This window comes from Diorhabda carinulata, chromosome 12 (genome assembly GCF_026250575.1).
Source record: "Diorhabda carinulata isolate Delta chromosome 12, icDioCari1.1, whole genome shotgun sequence".
Lineage (NCBI taxonomy): Eukaryota > Metazoa > Arthropoda > Insecta > Coleoptera > Chrysomelidae > Diorhabda > Diorhabda carinulata.
The window spans coordinates 7,855,346-7,878,023 of record NC_079471.1 but is presented as its reverse complement, the minus strand read 5'-3'; the positions used below and the strand labels follow the sequence as shown (position 1 = coordinate 7,878,023).

At 32.7% G+C, this 22,678-nt stretch overlaps 1 protein-coding gene across 1 annotated transcript in view; it reads left to right on the top strand.

Annotated features, from left to right (window-relative positions):
* LOC130899971 (protein GDAP2 homolog) overlaps positions 1-22,678 on the top strand; it is a 96,177-nt gene that overhangs the window by 52,819 nt on the left and 20,680 nt on the right. The window contains exon 8 of the mRNA XM_057810242.1: positions 888-1,059. Within this exon, the coding sequence (XP_057666225.1) occupies positions 888-1,059 (172 nt within the window). The remainder of the gene's footprint in view (positions 1-887; positions 1,060-22,678) is intronic.

Below are 22,678 nucleotides of genomic sequence, written 5' to 3'. Positions count from 1 at the left end.
CAACTTTTCCACTCAAATACACTCAGATTATAACGAAACTACTCATAAATACAAATTCAACTGTAAATAAAATTTTTGTTTAAATTAAACTAGGAAACACAAATTTTTCATTAAATTAAACTGAGAAAAGTAAATTTTTTTATCGAAGTTTAGAAGTCAAATTAAACTTTTAAAAAATAATGTTATACCAAATCAAACTCAAGAATCCAAATTTTAAAAACATAGCAAATTTTTGTTCATGTAACTTTTATAAAATTATGTAAAACCACAAGACCGAATTTGTTATTAAATTAAAACGGAATTTTTGACCGAAACATACCATTTGACGTTCAATTTGAAAATGCGAATTTTTTATGAAATCAAACTCGGAAAATAAAATGTAAAACTAAATTTTTGTCCAAATGATACCTAAAAAAAAGAACTTTTCACCACTCAAAGCTTTGTTCTTCATTTTATGTTTAACAACTATAAATGTCTGATTCACTACTAACAAACATGAATGAAAATCTTAAAATTAATTGGCGAATATTTATTTTTGCGCTAGTTGTTGCCGGGAGGAATTTGTAGTAGGAAACAATAATAATACAGATTATTTCATAAAGCAAAATCTACTATACTATAGAAATATATTTAAATTCCTACTACCTACCATTTCTACGTGGGTCTGTACAAGGTACAAAATGCTAAAATGTATAGAAACCTTTCCTCCTTTTGCCGCTACACTCTCGAAGTGCCATCCATCTTCTGCTGAACAGTACTCAACATTCGATTCAGTGCTCAGTCATAATTTTCCAGTATTTATACTCAGAACTGTATTTTTTAGAAAGTTTGATAAAATTTTCTCCTTAACCCACTGTAATTAATTAAAAAACAACTATTTTTTTAAGATGAAGAAGAATCAGTTGACCTTTCTTCGCAATTGGAAACTTCTATAAACGTCGGAGATCATGTTTTTAGTCAAATGCAAGGTGATTTGGATCAGCAGAGGTTATTAGGAGAGCGACCATACGATGACCCTTTAGCAGACATTATGGTTAAAGAGATACAACATCAAGAAAGGTAAGAATTTTGAAAAAAGTTGGTTGTCTGTTTTAACATCCTACTGTATAATACGAGATCTGGCTATTATATAACGAAACTGGTTACGAAAAAGGGTTTTATTATAAAAATTATTCTACATTCGAATGCTCCCCTCCCATCGCCACACACCTTTCCCTTGATCGAGGCTGGAAGTCTTCTTTGGTGAGTGACTCTAGGAGCTCTGCTGTTTTTTGCTTTACCACTTCCATCGACTCAAATCGGGTCCCTTTCAAAGCAGATCTTTTTCTAACCTTTCAAGGAAATCTGAGCAGACCCTTTGACGTAAAAGCTTTTGGTCAGGAGTCGCTTTTATGGCACCAACTCCGCACAAACTTTTGTCATTTGTAATACTTCGTGTAAAATTTTTCTAATCGTTTCTTTATCGGCGTTTACAGCTTCGGCAATCATCCGGATACTCATTCGATTATCTGCATGCGCAATTTGGTTGATTTTGGTCACTGTTTCCGGAGTTGAAACAGTCACAGGGCGACTTGGGCTCTGGTCATCTTCAGTGATCTCTCGGCACTCACTAAAACGCTTACCCAACTTACTCACACGATATATCGAGTGATGTATTAAGTATAGAGGTGTGAAGAAATGAAGCGATTCAAATTAATAAAATAACTAACACAGACCTAGCCGAACATGATAATTATAAATTATTTAATGAGGTAAACAAGAACATCAAACATACTGAAAATGAAAATAAAGATTTAAGAAATCCATAAAATTTATTTTATGAAGTAGTTCCACACATTAAAAATAAACATTAAATTTGAATATATGAACAAATGAATATCAATTATCAAAACATTGAAAACCTCTTTATCTGATTTTGCTTTTATTGCATCTCATCCGCACAAGGTATGTTTTCTCGTAAAAAAATCGATCTGAATAGAAGCAATAATTCTAAATATATTTTCCTAGCACCTGCCACGTTACTGGTATTGATTCCAGTCATATACTTTAATATTTCAACTAGAATTCATATTTTATTCAAAACGTTTGGTTTCAGTCTGTCAATCCGATCAATTTTTTTTAGTCTATATGGAGAGTTGAATCGGGTTGTTCGTAAATTGGCTCAGTTAAGTATTTCATTTATTTTCATTTGCTAGGATCAATATCCAAAAAATTTTGTAAATATTGTAATAGGATAGTTTTTAATGACAATTTGTCAGCTATGATTAAACAAAAGTGTGATGGAGAAGAGAAGAGCAGAACAACAAGGGTCGATGAAATGGAAAAAATTTTCCCCAAGTACAAATATTTGAAAGAGATGAATTTTCAAACTGCTTTTTATATATGGATAAGAAGAGCAAGGTCTGTGGTATTTTCAATTCTTTTTTCTCTATTTTGTAATATTAGATTTAAACAATCAATTTTTGGACCAAATTCAATTTTTGACGTAAGTAAACGAAGTTTTGAGCGACCTAAATTCAGAAAAATCAATTTTTGATTATAAAAAACTCAGCAAAGCAAATTTTTTACGTAAGTAAACTTGAAAAAACGAATTTTGTTGGATCTTAACCAATTTATATGTATAAAAATGAAATTCGTTCAAATTGAATTTAGAAAAGCGGATTTTAATCAATTTAAACATAGAAAAATCATTATTCGATCAAATTATACTGATAAAAGTGAGTGATTTTTACCAAGTTTAATTTTAAGAAAACAGTTTTTAATTAAATTTGAGTAAACTTGAAAAAACGAAGTTTGATCAATCTAAATTCAGAAAAAACAATTTGCGATCAAACAAATTTCAGAAAAGCAAGTTTTTCCGAAAGTAAACTTAGTATTAGTCAAATTCTAATCAATTTAAATGTAAAAAAAAATAATATTCGGACAAAATACATCCATAAAAGATATTTTTGAACAAGTTGATGTTTTAAAAACCAATTTTTGACGTAATACTTTTCGAAATTTAATTTAAAAAAGCGAATGTTGGAAAAAACGTGAGGCCTCGAATTCAATACCAACGATGCGCACCATTGCTTAAGTGAAAACTTTTAGAATTTTTGACGTTATAAAAATAGTTACATCGCAATGAACTTTGTAAAAGTTATATATATATATTTTTATTTTTTGGGGTCTTCGGTCCAGAATAATGAAATACGTACAAAAACACGTGTATCCAAAAAAATTTTATCCAGTTAATCTTCAATTTTCAATAGTAAAATTATGTAGCCTATTACGACGTCTGGCTATTAAATAACAAGACTGCGCGCCTAGAGGGCGCCATAGATGAGTGGGGCAAAAAACAAGTAGTGCGTTGGGTATCTAAATATCTTGTCTATGCATGTCCCAAAACACGTTTCCGTCACTATTATAGTATTTGTACAGTAGCGGTTTGAAACGAACATGTTTTTTTCTCGTGCCGAAAACCATGTGTGACGAAAAACAGGAGCAACGTATCAATATAAAATTTCTTGTAAATTGGTAAAAAACTCGGATTGAGTGCTATAAATTGTTGCAAGAGGCTTATGGGGACAATTCTCTAACTCCTGCGAGTGTTTTTGAGTGGTGTAAGCGCTTTAGTGAGGACCGAGAGAGCGCTGAAGATGACCAGCGCCCAAGTCGCCCTGTGACTGTTTCAACTCCGGAAACAGTAACCAAAGTCAACCAAATTGGGCATGCAGATTGTCGAATGAGCATCCGGATGATCGCCGAGGCTGTAAAAGCCGATAAAGAAACGGTTAGAATAATTTTACACGAGGAATTACACAATACCAAAGTCTGTGCAAAGCTGGTGCCAAAAAATCTGACTCCCTTGACCAAAAGCTCTTGCGTCAACGGGTCTGCTCAGATTTCCTTAAAAAGTTAGAAAAAGATCTGCTTTGAAAGAGACCCGATATTTATTTTTTATAATAAAACCCTTTTTCGTAACCAGTCTCGTTATTTAATAGCTAGACCTTGTATTTCATTATATGTCTTCTCTATTAATATTTTTTTGCAAAAATTCAGTTTATTTTGTAAAAAATATTAGCGGTAGAAATCCGTGAATAACTTGACACATTTTTTAACCCAACTAATTATAAGAAATCTATTTTTTTAAGTAATAGAACTTGGAAAAGTGAAGTTGTACCAAAATAAATTTAGAAAACTAAACTTTTCATCATGGTAATCCTAGAAATTAAAATTATTAATATAATCACTTTTATAAAAAAGTTTTTTGACTAAATTTGGGCCGAATCCACAAATTTTAAATCAATTATTCAAATCTTAGTTTACGAGGATGGTCCCAGAAGTACCTGGCCCAACAGAGAAAATACAAAAATTTGGAAAAAAAATTTATTTTTTAACGCAATCTTCTTTTAGCTCCATACACTCTTCCCAGCGATGTTACAATAGGTTCCTTTCTTTTTTATAATAAGGATTGTCGAACTCGTCAAAATAGGCATTAACTGCCGACATCACCTCTTCATTGTTGGAAAATCTTTGACCACCCAGTCATTTTTTAAAATCTGGTAACAGAAAATAATCCAAGTGTGTTAAACCGGGCAAATAGGGTGCATGAGGTAGCAATTTAAACTTTAATTCATTAATTTTGGCCATTGTAATAACTGATGTGGGAGCTGGTGCATTGTCTTGATGAAACAACACTTTCTTCTTAGCAAAATGCGGCCGTTCTTGCTTGATTTTTTCGCTCAAACGTTCCAATAAGTTCGCATAATACTCGCAGTTGATAGTTTTTCCTTTTTCAAGATAGTCATTGAAAATTATTCCACCCGTCCTCCCAAAAAACTGACCCCATGGCCTTGCCTGTAGATGGAAAGGTCTTTGCCGTCTTTGGATCCTTCTCAGTCCATTGTTTGGGTTGTTCTTTTGCTTCGAATGTGAATTGATGGACCCACGTTTTTGACTTCATTTTTGTGAAACATTGTCAAACACACCTGCACGACACTGCTTTTGTTCCACAATGTTGATCTTCACAGGTCGTACGGCCTCGTTTAAACTCTGTTACCCAATATTTTACTGTTGATAATGAAGGGGCAGTCTCAACCAGAGTAGAATCTAGTTCAGCTTTTATATTAGTTGGGCTAACGCATTTCAAATAAAAGTGTATCACATAACGATGACCAATTTTTTCTATGTTTACAAATTCACTAAAAACGTTCGCTATTGATGCCTACCAAACAAATACTAAACAACGTGACGCATTCAAATTTGAAATGTATGCTGTTTAGATTGTGTATTTTCTAATACAGCGGTATTTTTCAAGCAACTACCAATATCTCGAGGTTAGGCCAGGTATTTTTGGTACCATAATCGTAAATATATATTTTTGTAATGTATGCACTCACTGATCGCTATGGACGATGCTTGTTAATCGAACTTTAACTTTTTCCTATATTAAACAAAAAAATCTTCTAAAAATACGATTTTTTGTCCTAGGTGCACATAAAAAGTCGATTAATTAAATTCATCAAAACTAAATCAAATACCATTTGTTAAATACGCTGATTCCTCAAATCTAAATCTAAATCATGTTTAAACTATTACAAAAAGTCAAGATTTCGTTTACTAAAAAATGCAGATGATTTACAACTCATGAAAGCATGTAAAAATTAGTTTATCTTTCAGTAAATATTTTTCTCAACTTTGAAGAGAATATTTTTATTAAATAACTTCTCGAGTTGGTTTTAGAATATTTAGGAGTTGATAAACTACATTTGCTGTAATTTAATGAAGTCTCTCAGTAGTTATAGGAACCAATCTATTTACACAATTGTCTTGAAATAATCCGACTCTATTTCTGTATGTCTATTCCGTCTTCATAGAAACACATAGAAGACGCTCTATTCCCTATATTTCATCCACTATCGATTTCTAAAGTTCACAGTAGGCTAAAAATAGAAACCTATATGAATATACGTAAAATGTTCAGGCATGATAACGTTGAAAAATGAAAAGTCAATAGTTAGTTTTCCGAACAAAAAGTTTTCTAATGACAGCACACAGATTCAATAGCAACGAAAAATGTTAATGACGGTAACAAAAAAGATAAACCAAAAATAGGACTGCGAAGATAGTAACATTGTAAAAGTTTATTATACCTATAGTTCAGATGTGCAAAACTTTTGATGATTTTTTATTCTATCGGATTGTTATTAACTGATAAATAAACAGTGGATATTCAATAAAACTTTGAACGCTTCCATGTAGATTCTCGTATTTATTTTGACGGGTTACCGGGAAAAAATTAAAATCGTTAATTTTTGTAAACATCATTCAATTTGTGTCTTGTAAGGGAAAGTTCATAAACCAAGTAGCTCGGTCAAGAGAGGGGGATAAGTTCAAATACTGAGCCAAGTGACAGGGGGAGGAGGTAAGAGCGAAGCTACGTAGTTTTTTTCAGATAAAATTTTGTTCAAGAAAATGATTTCATTCGGTACACAAATGCTAATTTTTTAAGAAGGATTATGAATACATTATTTTAAATATAATGAAATATCAATAAATTAATTTATTTGACAGTTACATACATTCATGTTAAATAATATTTATTAGTAGTAACAATATATCGTATTTTATGGCTGATTTATCATTTATTACTAAATATTTATTTAGTCGTACAATACATTAGAAAACAATATTAATTTTAAATTATGGGTTACTTTTATATACTCTATGAGCTAGATACACTTGAGCCGACTACACTACTGAGTGGCTTGATGAGGAAGATGTCACCGTACTCGAAACAAGTCTTGAAGACGAGAATGCTCCATTGGCTTCATATAATCATTCATTTGATAAATATGTAGTAGAAAAAGTAAAATATTGTGGAATTAAACCACGTAGCATCATGGTAAAAGCTAAGCCCAAAAGGACTATAATATAACCACGTGGCTTATGGACGCACAATTTTAATCATTGAAATAGAACGGTTACTGTAAGCTATCCATTGTTCAAAGTACAAGCAATATTTCTTACTTTTTTATGCTGAATTGTATATGCAAGGATGGTTCCAGAAGTACCTGGCCCTCCTTTTAGTCCATACACTTTTCCCAGCGATGTTCAATAAGTTCGATACCCTTTTTATAATAAGAATCTTCAAGCTCCTTTCAGTGAGTTCGCATAAAACTCTCCTTTGATAGTTTTTCCTTTTTCAAGTTAGTCAATGAAAATCATCCCATGCGCATCCCAAAAAACTGACGCCATGACCTTGCCTGCAGATAAAATGGACTTCGCCTTCTTTGGATCCGGTTCTCCCTTTTCGGTTCTTTGTTTTGATCGTTATTTTGTTTTTGGTGTGAAGTGATGGATTCACGTTTTATCTATGGTTTGAGGTGGCGCAAAAATTCGGCTTTACTTCCGTGAAACATTGCTAAACACTCGATCTTCATGACGCTGTATTAATTCCATTGTGAGCAAACGCGCATCTTGCGCACAGCTTTCTCATGCCTACTATGTCTGCTAGCTCGCGCACTTTCAGTTGACGATCATCCTTTATGGGTTTTTTTCAAACATTTATGGAGTCGTCACCTCAATTGGTCGACTACCACTATGCTAGTCTTCCCAGCCTCGTTCAAACTCTGCTACCCGATATTTTACTGTTGATAACGAAGGAGCAGTCTCATCCAGTCTCAAATACTATCATGGAGCAAACACGATGAACCAGCACAAACCACATCGAAAGCTGAAAAACAACAAAAAAAGCTCATGCTGTCAATTTGGAGGGATAACAAAGGTGTTGTGTTTTTTGAGCTGCTTCCAAAAAACCAAACGTACAATTCTGATGTTTACTGTCAACAATTAATGAAATTGGATGAATCAATCAAATAAAAAAGGCCAAAATTGTCAAATCGGAAAGGTTTAGTGTTGATAATGATAATGCAAGGCCTCACACATCTTTTGCAACCCGTGGAAAACTATTGGAGCTTGACTGGGAAGTGATGCTACATCCTCCATATAGCCTTATTTGGCACCATCTGATTATCGTTTATTTTGATGTTTTCTGAATTCTTTGAATGGTCAAACTTTCACAAATGACGATGACCTTCGATCGCCCCTGGTTCAGTTTTTTCCTGACAAGGACCAGAAATTTTATGAGCGCGGAATTAAGCTGAAAGAAAGATGGCAAAAGGTCATTAAGCAAAATGGAAAATATATAATTGATTATAAACTATTCTTTGTTAAAAACTCAATATATCGATTTACAAGACGAACAATAAGAAAATAAAAAGCCGTGAGCAGCAGAGCTCCATCACTCCATTTCACTTTTCAGTCGCTTTTCGTTTGACCTGCAGAGGTGAGCAAAGGTCAAAAACCACTTTTATTGCACTGCGACTCGAAATATTCATTTGTTTTCAACCAAACTCTAATAACATCAATCCGCCGCCAAAAAAGCCGTGTATGCTTATTTTGAACCAAATCGGACCCATAGCAATTGCTCGAGACGAAAATAAGAATTGTATATATATATATCTGTTTAAGCTACAATTCTTATTTTCGTCTCGAGCAATTGCTATGGGTCCGATTTGGTTCAAAACCATCATAATCGTGTTCAGGAGGTTTCAAAACATGGGAAAAATGATGTGCCCCCCCATTTTTCTTCTAGTCATGCCTACCGTAATAGGTTTCGGGAAGTTGGGCCAGTTGACTGAGACGAGACTCCTACATTTTTGAAAATTGGTCCATAATTTATGATAACCCTCTACTAAGACAAATTATTTACGCATATTACAAAATAACTTCCAACCGTTTTGATTCAGATCGCGTGTTTGTTAGGTTTGACGTCAAGTCAAATATTTTTTTCGTTTCCATCGTACTCACAAAAATTTCAAACATCAAATTAGAATATGTGGATTTAGAGAATTTTTACAGTTTTACAATTAAATCGAACGGATACCATTTCCATTTGAGTGCAGTATAAAATAAATTTTACATGCTATGTCATTTAATTCAAAAGTAAAGTAAATATTGATCAATTAAAATATAAATCTTGAATCAAGATAAGGGAGCAGTTTGTTCTAATTATAATCATTATAAAATTAAATCTCATGCCATTGACGAAATATACGTCAACACATTTATTACAGAAGATTTTAAAAAAGTGATTTTATAGAAGGAATTAATCTGGTGAACAAATATTATGTTATTATATAACGTATTGTGATGTGCATTTCGTTAAATTTTAAACAAAAAAAAATATGGAAACCAAAATGATAAAATAATTTTTAAATTGAAAAGAATTACATTCGGCGATACTTTGATACATTGACGTAGCTTTAGGGGCGGCCCTACACTTGAAGCTTGAGGTTTATGTTGCCCATATTAGAGGTGGTTTCTAATCTTTTTTCTGAAACGGACAGGACATTTGTAAAGTAGATGCTCTGCTGTCACCATATCTTGCTCGCAGAATCTACAGCTATCCTCCTCTGCCACGGAGCTGGAGACTGTTAGAATACCGACTAACAGCTTAATGATGTCTTGAGAAGCTTCTCAGATTTTTAAGAGGCGCTAAAATTACCCGCTCCACTAATCGCAACAGGTAAATTGGTCGCGGGTTTTCATATCGGAAACAAAAAGAAAAACAAATGGTGTACTGTATTTTGGCTAGTTTTTTATTCATAAGAAACATTTTTGATATAATAGTACAGTAGAAATGGTGAAGGTCTAATACTTCAGCACCAAAATTCATATAATTAAAATCAAAATTTTTGTCAACGCGGTAAGAGAGAGAGATTTGATGGGTATATTTGGTTAGGATAACGAAATGTTTTATAGATGGGAAGGTTTAATGGAATTGGCCCTGATATAGAAGCTGCTCCTCTGCAGGGCTGGGTTTGTGGTAATTGTTTTATGATTGAGCTGTCCTGGCTGAAAAAGGAAGAAAACGGACGACCAAATGCCTCGAAAAAGACGAGTTTGAGAGCTCCAGCCTAGGTTAACGGTTTTTTCTGGGTTAACTCAGTGGAAATAATCGTTATGACTAATATTTTATGAGTCGACCTTCTACGAATTTGCAATTAAAAAAGAAATTTAATTTTTTTTATTGTATTTTATTTATATAGTTAATATCAACATATTTGGGAAAACTCTTTTGATAGAAATATAGACATCCTACTGGGTGAATAAGTTACAAAATCCAAAATTAATATGTATTATTATCCGACAAGAACTTAATTTGTTTCCTTTGGCATATATCCAAATATAACTTACACTATCATGATATATATTTTCGAAGAAAACATGCTTTTTGTCTATCAATATTTGTTCGTTCAATGCTCTTCTGTAGTCGTCCTCTTTATATTCAAATCCCAAATGTTTCAATAACACCAATATAATATTATAATTTCCTTATTTTTGGTTTGTCATTTATTGTTTTGACAGTAGCATGTTTCCCTAAAAAATGAAAAATGTAAAACAACCTAATCTGTACAGCTAAAGAAAGAAATAATCGAATTTTGCATTGAACGACTCGTAAAATTAACCATTTTTGTAACCGAGGCACGATTCACATGTCATGATTAGCGACCCTTTTCGATATGCAGGTATAGAGTTTACCGTGGCGACCAATTCACATCCGTCCTTTTTAAGTTGGTATTTTATTCATCTTTTGGATTGTTTTATGCCTGGAGTGTTTCTTCAGTAAGATTCCATCGGATCCTGTAGCCATCGATTCAGTTCGTTGTTGGTGTGACATCTCATGAGGCACCAGTAGGACTCTAGTCCCTTTTTTCATATGGCTGACTGTTTTTCACTGCTTGGTAAAACCTATTTTCCTGATAGCTGCAGGAAGGTTACTTTGTTTCTATTAGTTATTGCTTTTAGACTTTGTTTACACTCAGAGGCTAGTCTTCAAGACCTTCAAGGCCACTTGGTTATTAGAGCAAATGTAAATGTGCTTTCTAGTGAGGTTTCTATATAAACAATTAACAACCTTGACCACATATATTTCTTGCGAGGAACTCTAAAGAATAAAACTTGCATTTTGGCTAAAAAATGCCCAATCCAGCTCCTTGTGCTATCCTCGAACCAACTGTGTATCAGAGTAACATGTAACCTGATGAACCCGTTCAGCAGCCAAATTGTACACGATAATAATATATCACTGGCGAGGAGCCACCAATCCTGAAAACTCCGTGATCACGGATTCTAATATTTTTAATAAAAAATAAAAGTTAACGTTTAGACGAACAAGATTTGCTTCGGCGGCGTGGATTTGATTGGCCGGAAATATTTTAATTAAATTATTTATTATTAAATTTCCACAATTTTTTTCCGTCATCACGGATTTTGATCAATCTTATATAGAATTTTGTGTGAAATATTATGTTCAACAAGAAAAAAGTGTGTGATAAGGAGCAAAGTTTATCCATTATCACAGAAACCTTTTTTTTAATTCACATTCATAACTTGGTAGACAGATTTAGTCCAAAGATTTACAAATGAAATGTATAACGTGAAAAATAATAATTTTAATGTTGCAAGATTTGAATTATTCTTAAAATTTTTTGTAAGTACAACCGACAAAGAAACATTTTACAAAGGTATGATAAATTTCAATTCAAATAATATCCCATCATGCTGGGAAACTTTAACGTAAAAAATATTACGCACCATTTTTGTAAACGCAATGTGGCAAAATGCTACTGAACCTATTTGTACATTATATCATCCAACAGAATATGGATGGCAAGTAAATGAATCCAGTAAACTCGAACCATTGTGGTACATTGGCCCATCGACACCGTTAGAGGTTGAGGAAATATTAAGTTGCCAACAGAATGAGGAAGAAAGCGAAGAATCGGAAGAAGAGAGAAATGATAATTTTGATGATAATGATATAGATGATTATTGATCAATAAACTTGAATTGAACATATTTTTTGTATCAACCTTCGTTTATTATATAATCAACCCAAATAAAAATTTTCCTGTAGTCCCTCTTTTCCACATTAATTAGTATAATAAATAGTTAAAAACTTAAGGAAATATATAACAGTATAATCCTCACTCACACGCAGTTTGTAAGCACGCATACCAAGATAATTAAAAAAAAGGTTTCCATGATAATGGATAAATTTTACCCCTTATCACACCATTCAAATAGGTATGCGTGATCTTTCCGGCTTAAAATCATCGGTCGGCCGGATTTTTTCTTGTTGAACATAATATTTCACACAAAATTCTATATAGGATTGATCAAAATCCGTGAAGACGGAAAAAATTATGGAAATTTAATAATAAATAATTTAATTAAAATATTTCCGGCCAATCAAATCTACGCCGACCAAGCAAATCTTGTTCGTCTAAAAGTTAACTTTTATTTTTCATTAAAAATATTAGAATCCGTGATCACGAGCTTCCAGGATTGCTGGCTCCTGGACTAATATCTAAATTCACTAAAATAAAGTTAAAATTTATTACACTCTTGGAAAAGGTGTTTGGTTCTTCGAGTTACCTATTTTGATCCAATTAATTCAGTCTATACCACACTACCCTCCTTTAATCCATCTCAATACGAGCCTTTCAGAATGAATTTTTCTTTTATCAGAACCATTTCATGAAACCCTCATTAGGGTGATTCGTTTCCGAAAAATTTGTTTTACGGTGCTAATCAAAATATTAATCTAAATATAAAAGTTTTATTATTTAAAATGCATGTAAAAAAATTGTTTTTCGAGACACTATAGGAATGCTTGAACGTCGTCTACGGGGTAAAAAACAGTAATAAATCAATGGTCCAAATGCATAGCATGTTGACACAGACATCCCATTCGAAATGGTAATCACTGACAGCCAATCATGGGTCAATAAAGATCTTCTGCAAGCTCGAAATGCATCTCATCTCATTTTTTCCGGTGCTCAATCAAAATATTAATCTACATCATCAATTATAAGTACTAACAATTTAAAGTTTCACCTATTAAAATGCATGTAAAACATTTTTTTTTCAAATTTCTAATACTTCTCACTTTCTACAATAAGGCAAATCAGTTTGATGGACCTTGTGGGGAATTTTGTGCTCTCCGAAATCGCTTTAGAGTTTTTTATGTAATTCGCTCTGATTCATAAATAGGAGAAAAAAATTTTTTATCAAAACCTGTGCTCTAATGACTCCGACAGCTCTAAATTTTTGTACATGCATTTTCAAAGGTTATATTTAAATTGTAAGTACTCAAAACTGATATAGACGGCTCAAACTTGGTCAAAAAAGTTTTCGGAAATGCATCATCTTACCCTATATCCTGCATCAAAATGTCCCCATCCCTCGCCAAAATAAACCAACGAGGATCTTTTTGGCTAGTAAAAAACGAAAATAGACGGTTCTTCTTTGTTTTTATTTTTTGAAAAATTTGTTTTTAAAGGGGCGGACGGGTATAGCTGCGGCTGCGTTATTCCCTATCGTCGGCCATTTGGTTAATTTGCAGTAAATTATATTATTATCTTTTGTAATTCAACAGCTTCAGTAATATCTCCATGAACGTGTAATTAATTTACAAATTCATTCTGTACTATAAAGAGAATCACAACCGACAGCTTTTATCCCAAATTACTGTTAATACTAGGAGTAATTATGTTAGGTTGACATGATTGGTAGGTTAATTCAACAAACATATAGTAACGGGAAAATGCATATGGATTTTCCAAGAGTGCTTCGTGATTTTCTGTACACGGAAAATGACAGAAAACTCATTTATATTGATTCTTAATCCGCTGTGATAAATTGTACCTAAAAACATTGACAAAACTAACATTTACGGATCTGTCAGTGACACAGATGCGGAAGAATATCGAATACTCACCAACAAGGAAATTGAAAATCTTTATAAAGCACCAAACATTATTCAAAAACTGAAAATGCGAATACAGTAGGCTAGAAAAGAGAATTTTGAAAGTAAAATTGAAAGAAGCTTTCAAGCGACCCCGGGGATGGCTGAGGTAACATGAGGAATAATTTGAGCTTAAGAATATAAACAGGAAGTGACAAACTGCTAAAACCCGTAAACAACTTTCGACATCCTTTTAAGATTTAAGAAAAAAAATAAATTATAGTTTACAAAATAAAAAAATAACACACTTTTTGCAATAATCCAACTAAAAAGTAAAAAATTCTTGGCATAAAAATGAAATTACTGATGTTAATGCCACTATTATAAAAACGTGAAGTGCTTTCTATGTCATTTTCAAATTAACTTTGCGTTTTGTAACCAATAAATCTGAGTCTGATTCCCAGTCTGGAGGCTGCACGCATGATTTTTTCGTTTTCTGAAAATCATTCACTGAGTCGAACTTCCCTTTTCATTATCTCTTTCTCCTTACTCCTACATCCTCATATCCTTATTTATCTAATTCACTCAAAAATAGTGATATTGAAAGTTAGTTTTCGATGTCACTCGTTCTAATTTTCTACCAAGTTCTTTCCGAAACGTTTTGATGGTTGTATTTCGATTTTCTAAGTCTGAGACTGCGTGCTTACGTTGTTCGCCCATTAGTTCTATCTTTCTTACCCTCATACAAAGGATAAAAAAAGAAATTTACGAATCTAATCAGAATAATCAGATATTTTTATCAAATTATTATTACATTGATATCAGTACAAGAGTGTAAAGATCAAAATGGCTCTCTAGGGTAAGATGGACGGTAGTGTTTTTTCGGTGACTGAAATGTGAATGCGGTACGTGTCTCTAGGATAACTTAACTGTTAAAGCTAATAGATTTAGGTTCGATTCTTATTCCGGGTCATTCGAATTCTTATCCCGTTACGGTTACTAAGTGGGTCTTCCCTCTCCTATATCCTCCATTTCTTCATTTACTTAATTCACTCAAAATGGTGATATCGACAGCTAGTTCTCGAGTTATAATTTTCTACCAATTTCTTTCCGAAACGTTTTGATTGTTTTATCTGGATTTTGTAAGTTTGAGACTGCGTGCTTACGTTGTTCGAGCATTAGTTGTATCTTTCTTACTCTCATACAAAGGTGACAAAAAAAATTACGAATGCAATCACAATAATCAGATATTTTGATCGAATTATTATTACATTCATACAAAGTTCGAAATGGCTCTCTAGGATAAGATGGACGGTAGTGTTTATTCGGTGAGTGAAAAGTGAATGCGGTACGTGCGAAGTTTGAATTACTTCTGATCGCTCTAGTGTAAAAACTAAAGTCATTCATTAATATACAGTTAAAAATAATAGAAGCGTGTTAATAAATATATGATGGTGTTAAATATAAACCGGAATTATTGAATAAAAACGCGAAAAATCTAGTCACTTAAGCACTGGATGTTAGACTGTCTGTTAAGAATGGTAGAGAATATCTGGGACCGCGTAACCCCCCTTTCTAGAGTACTTATAGCCATGAGCGAGATAAATGTAAAATCATGGTTCAATTCTAATAATCTCTGTCTCAACGTTTCTAAAACTAAAGTTTTATCATATAGAAATACATTGCTGCTTTTTTTGTTGAATAACACTACCATTGACGTCGTTGAATCTGTAAAATTCTTATGGCCTGTTGTGAACATTTCCTTGAAATTGGAGTTACTTATTTCCAAATTATCTAAAAAATTAATTTCCTCTCTCCAAAAGAGAGCTGTTATATATTTACTCGGAATAAACAGCAGGGATAACTGAAAGGGCTTCTTTAAAAGATTAAAAATTCTTACTCTTCCGTTTGCTTAATTCGTAAGCACGCTTCTCTAATTTCAGAAAGGTCGTTGCACGGCTATACACCTATCTACTTCACGTTTAGAATTAGTTAAGGGCTCAATATTTTACAATGCAAAAAAATGCACAATCACTTGCCAATTGAAATCAAATCGATATAATATTTTCCCATTCCGCAATAATATGAAGGCAAATTTACTGGAAAGTTCCTTCTACTCTGTAAACGACTTCTATTCAAATAATATTTAATTCCGGGCATGGTGCATAATGGTTTTATTTTGCTATGGACTTATATACTAATACTAATTATTACCTATTACCTACAATTTTGTTACTCGTTGTGGTTTTCTTCTGTATATTGAAATTTTATTTTATTTGTATCTTTATTTAGTTTTTACAAGCTTTTGTCTACAAATGGTAACAATGTTTTGACAATAAAACATTTCTCTCTGTCTCTATTCGTTTATTGATCAAAGATAATGTAAAATCCGTGGAAATTTATCGAGACTCAAGAGAATGAATGGTGATCCGCATCCAGCAGTAATCGATATGAAGTAATTTGTCTTTAATTTTTTAACGTCTTTTATTAAAAACTTTATTCAAAAACAGCTTTTAACAACCCCCTATGTATCAGACTAACATATTGCTGTCTACATAACTTTTCAATGGACTAATTTTGGTTTAATAAATTTTACCTAATTTTATTATTTTTACTTAACGCATCCCAAATTGTGAAATTTCTCCATATATTGCCTCGGTCGCTTCGTTTTTTTTTCTTGGAGAACATTTCAATATTGAAAATTGTCACAAAAACGTCTTGTCCGAAGTTTTTTGAATAAAAATCACAAGCACATCATAATAGAGGTACCTGAACGTTGGGCTGAATAAGTTGAAAACAACGTCGTTCTGGTTAAATAAATTAATTAAAAAATAGATTAGAAAACGACATTTAATACCACCCGATATAAAAAAAAAAGTTAAATTTCGTGATTTGTGGTAATTAAGTATAATTAAAGTGTTAAGGAATTAAAGGATTGCTTTTTAATTCACCTGAAAAAGGAAACAAATAAAATCTCGCATGTGCGCCAGCAATCGTATCGTGACATCAATTCATAAACAGATTCAATCCCAGGTGGTGGTCATATATGCTGGAAAACGCAACGCAACAGTGATAGTGCAGTAGCTACTGTAAACGGTCGTGTTTTATTAAAACGCCGAAACGTTCTACTCGCGATTTTCATTACCGTATCAAAAACGTTTTATTAAAATTTCGGTAATAATAAATTTTAGTTTCGGTCAATAAAACATCATTTCCTAAATTATGAGCTTTACGTAAAACTTACTTTAGTTAAGAATATTAATTTTGGAAAAAAAAAGTTTTAAACATGGTAGAAGGACTCGGAGATTCTACTAGTTTATTTTCCACTATTACTAATTTATTAGGATGGACCAGCGGAAGTGATATTAACGATGTCGATGAAAGGTAAAATTAAATTTTACTCATAAATTAAAATCATCTGTAAACGCTTCGATGATTTTATTTTTTGATCGGATATTTATTCCTTTGTATTCATAAGGTTGGGATGGATACGGGTTTTGTAAACATACGCTCTCATTGTTTATTCTTATAAATATAAATGTAATTTGAAAATTTTCCACCCTTGATACATTTCCTTTTCAAATGGTATAAATTTTTCGGATTACGATCACTTAGAAGAGATAAATATTACGATTAGAAGGGTGGAAGATCGAAGGATTTTTTAGCATCATTCAAAAAGCAGTTATATAGTGACTGTAAAACTATAGTCTGTATTTGTTACATATTCATCGATGTAATCCACTTACGATTTTATTATTTCGGTGCACAATTATGGCATTCTCTGTAACAATTTGTTTGGTTCCATTCGTTTCTTAGTATATTCTAAAGATGTGAGGTGGAAGTAGGACACTGCTTTCTGACTTCCCTGTCCAATTTGTCTCACTACAACTCAATCGGGTTGAGGTCGGGCGACTATGATGACAAATCATTACTTTCATCATAATCTTCCTTTCCAATTCTTTCAAATACTCTTTGAACAGAACTACTAGGGATCGTTGTCATGTTGGAAGATACATTTTCCGCTGAACAGAAACATTTTTTTTACCTTCTTTATTCAAAATCCCTTCAATTTACCAGGTTCCCAATCATCCTTCCTCCAAACCATCACAAAGCCTCCGCCGTGTTTCACAGTCGGGGGTATTATACATAGATCTAACATCCGTTCTTCCTTTGATCTGCTCACAAACACACTTTTCTTAGACACAAAAACCTCAAACTTTGACTGATCACTTCTTAAAACTCTCTGTCATGCGTTCAATTTGTACGCTCTTAAGCCCTCTGCGATCTCTTACTTTTATTTCAACGTCTTTAAAGAGGTTCCTTCAATGCAACCCTTCCAAAAAGGTCAGATTCTCTCAATCTCATTTTCACTATAGAAGTACTCAAAGGCAGATCCCCAGATTCGTTGATCTGAGCTGCTATCTCTGGGCCCGTGAGTCATTAATCACGTTTACGTATCTTCAGGGAATGCGGTCTTTGGAGGCCGGCATGTACATGTTGTATGATATGTACGGTATGTCGAGGTATTTTTAATTCGGAGGCAATGGTACGGTAACTTTTGCCTAGACCATGAAGAATCACGTTAAATGCACGAGTTGTAGACAATAGTTCTTTGGTTTTACTCATTTTAAATCTCACAAATCTGATTTGCAAGAAAAACAATAATTCGCATACGAAAAAGATATCTTGGTCCAAAATGTATAAGTCACACCACGTTCTTGCATCTCACGAGGACTAATAGAGTGAGAGCCAGTGCCTGCCAGACATACGTTAAAGTATAAAAGCTGAAAATTTTTCTGCGTGTTCTCACTGGTGTAGGGAACAATGTTTGGGGGTTACAAACCTTGAGTAACGGTGCCTTCGGTAGGTATCAGGTAATCAAGGTGCGCAGTACCTGAGCTCTCTCACGTTAAATTATAAAAGCTGAAATTTACACAGAGTGTTCAAATGACCATTCTAAGTAATTATTCAAAAGGCCAGACCTATCCGAAGGGTCTAACACTCCGCCAGACGCGGTAGAAGGTCAAATGCACTGAGAGAGCATTGCTCAGGTACATGAATGCATTTAAGAGAGTATTCCTGCAGTTTAAATTTTATAATTAATAAAAAATTTATGTGAATATTACTGAAAAATTGTCATACAATAATTTTTAAATAACCAGACATATTCAAAGGGTTAAACACCCCCTTAGACTGGATAAAGCCCAGCTAGAACTATACATGAGAGAGCATCAGAAAACTGTTAAGTAAAGTGAATTTAATACGAAAAAAATTATTTATTCTGTACATATAAATTAAATTAAATTAAATTTAGATTTTTTATTTATTAATATAAGTAAATAAATTAGATTTAGCTCAATATTAATTAGTAAATACATATATATATATACATTATTCATGCTTAATATTATAATATATTTAATCATCTTTATTTTCATCGTTGTCATCGTCATCTTCATAATTTCCATAATCCTCATCATTTTCCCAGTCATGTAATTGATTGCTTTCATTGGTTTCAATACTGTCTCCTTCTGATATTTCTGTAAAAAAGAAACACATTTATTTGATCCATAGCTGCTATTGAATTAAAATTAACTTTTGATTAAAAAAGTACCTGATGGAGTTTTAAGTGCATCACTGACGAAGTTCGGTAATTGATCGCCTTCGAACCATTTAAAGACATATTGGTTGTCATCATTGATTATCCATCCATAATCTTCTGGGTTGTAAATATGAGGGTTCTTTAAGTGAGCATTGGTCCAAATGCTTGCAATATATTTTGTTCTTAAAACGTGCTGAATGAGTTCACTCTTACAAGGTGGTAGATTACTCGCGTCGAAATTTCTTAATTTTATTTGAAATGATTCATTTACATCTGCAGCTGTGTAGGTATCAATAAACAATTGGAGTCGCGCTGCATCTACATCATTTATGCCTGCTACATTATATAAATCACAGATGAACTGCTGGACCGTGTTGAAAGCGATAGTTTTCTCCTCTTCATTATAGAAATCAACATTGGCAAAATTAGCAAAGAGTTGTTGATATTCTTCTTTTTTCTTCAACAATTTAAAAGGCTTGATTTTGCCTTTTTTGAAAAAAGCAGGATTATAATCACATCCTGTCATAGCGTGAAGTGCAGGCAAACTTTTGCATATTACATTTCCTTGATTTTTATGAATTGTTGTGAGATCTATGTATCTCATTTTATTTCCAGTTCCTGAAAGCATCCATACCTGTGATTTTTCATTTTTGATATGATCCATATGACCAAGTATTATAGCAGCAATGTCAGTATCGCTAGCTCTAATAACGATATTCGCCTCATACTCGATGTTGCACAGATGATATACAATTTTTGTGTCTGCTTCTTCATGATCTTGACATGTAAGATCTTCAAGTATGTTGCATATCACTTTATCATCATTATTGGTAACGAACGAATGACACTGTTTGAAATTAACATTAACTACTTTATTGCCAATTAATGGAGCAACTTCATCACTTGCCCAATGTGATATGAAGAAATCAATAAGAGCTTCCTTAAATTTCGAGTTTTTCAATTCTTTTGTGAAATCAGAGGGTCGAACTTGATCAGGTCCACTAATGGTAAAATCCAGTTTTGAAAATTCTTGACGGAGACTTCTTTCGTAGTCTTTAATTGATGGCGTGAAATATTGATCGAATATTATATCAATTCGCGATGCATTAAAATTACAAAACTTTTGTAACATTTTTTTGGAGATATTCCCGAACGTCTTTGGAACTTCTGTCATAGTATGCAATAAGAAGAAACCATCAATTATCACTACATCTATGTGAGGAGGTGGTTGGTGTTCAATTCCTTTTTCCAAATGTTTCATTAATGCAGATTTTTCAGTTTTACAAATAGTACCATCTAGATGACACATCGACATAGGCACTGGTGTTATTGGATATGAGAGAATTTTAGATATATCGATATTAAAATCTATTGATAATCCAAGCATACGTCCAAATAAATCTCGCTGGATCTTTATTTCTTGTATTTTACCTCCTATTTGAACTTTCTTATTCTTCTCATAATCACAACTAAAATTGTTGAATGGAATTTTTTTAATACTCTTCTCAAATCTACTAATATTTGTTTGACATTCAGTTATAAAAGTATGTCTTCCTTGATCGCCTATCTTCTCTAAATTCAAAAGAAAATTTTCTACTTCATTAGACGCTGCTTTACCAGATGAAATGTTGATTAATTGATCTGTAGGTATTGTTTGGCTGAAAGGATTGATGAATTTATCAAAAGTGGTAATAAACGTTTGCAATTGTGTAATACTATTTTTAATATTGTTATTATCTAAATCTGCTGAAACATCCTGTTGTTTTTGTAAACCTAAATGTTCGTAAACATGACTTATTATTGTTGCTCTCACATCATGACTTCGAGCCCATCGTTGACGAGCAGAGATCGAATTTGTAAAATGTATAACTCCTGTAAGCCTTCTAGCAGCATCTGCATTGATTGTTTGCTCCAAAACTAAATCAATGGGTTGTTGTGAAAATGTTTTGTCGGTTCTCTTGATTCCAAAGAATCCTTTTCTAAATTCATCAGATAAGCCAGGATGAGTTTCGTTGACTTTCAATAGATTATCCAAGTATTTGACAGTCCACCGAGCATAATTTGGCTGATTACATGTGAAAAATAAATTTGTGATTTTTGGTAGAACATATTTGAACAGCTCAAAATCTCCAATGCGGATGCTTCTTGACAATGTTAAATAATAATTTACTAAATTGATATAGATTAAATAAAATTGAGAAGTTTTTCCATGTTCTCCATTGAGTGTTTGTTCCTTGAATCGTGAATAGTCTTCATATATTGTTTTAATTTTATCATTTTCGATTCTAAATGCTGACTTTTTACAACTTTGTAATATTTTTATTTCATCTATCATCTCATCAGTAAATTTTATATTTTGCATTTGCAAAAACGATTGAAAGTGCAGTACCTCCAACCCCAGTGCCATAAGAGGATGCAATCTTTTGCATCTGTTAAAATGTTTTCCTTCCAGAAATCCTTTCAAAGATCCATTTGCTATCAAGTTACTTTCAACCATAACATTAGTTAGTCCACAATCAGTTATTACTTTTCCAACAGCTTTAAAATATGCCATCATAATATGGAAAGGTCCTAAATGTATGAATAGTTTATCAAACATAGGTTTTTCTGTTGATTGAATTTGCAAAGCAACTTTTGCAATTGCGAGATCGTATGTCACTTGGATATAAGATTGTTTTAATTCTTCTGCAATTTCCAAACTTTTTTTCATTGTCTCTAAAACGACTGATGTATTTGTTGGTGATGAATTAATTGGAGTTAAATAAGAGATTATTTGTTTTGGACTATTATTGTCATCAATCCGACTATTAAATCCAACCCACATAGGCACATCAGGTATTTGTAAAGCATGACTTATCATCCAAGTCATATCTATGTTTGTATATAATTTAAGATTTCTGGGTGAAGAATTTTGTGTGTTATTACCAGTTGACTCTAAAGTATCTGTCATTTTCGGTTTCTTAGGATAAGAAACAATTTCTGATGTTATCGCTTCAAAAGTTCTTCTTTTCCTACGTTTTTGTAAGGGATCATCGTTTACACATGGAGAATCCGAAGATTCGACAATATCAGAAGTAATGTTTTGGTAAATGATTCCTACCGTGTCGTGAAGTGTATCCTTGCCACCTCTGGTTTCGACAAACCGATCAAAATTATCATAAGCTACTCCAGTACATAGCTCTGAAGATTTTTTAATAGTTTCTGGTAAGAGAGTCGACTTTTCTACTGAAGTATATGTCACCTCTGTTTCCAATTCTTCAACTCCTTGATAACTAATA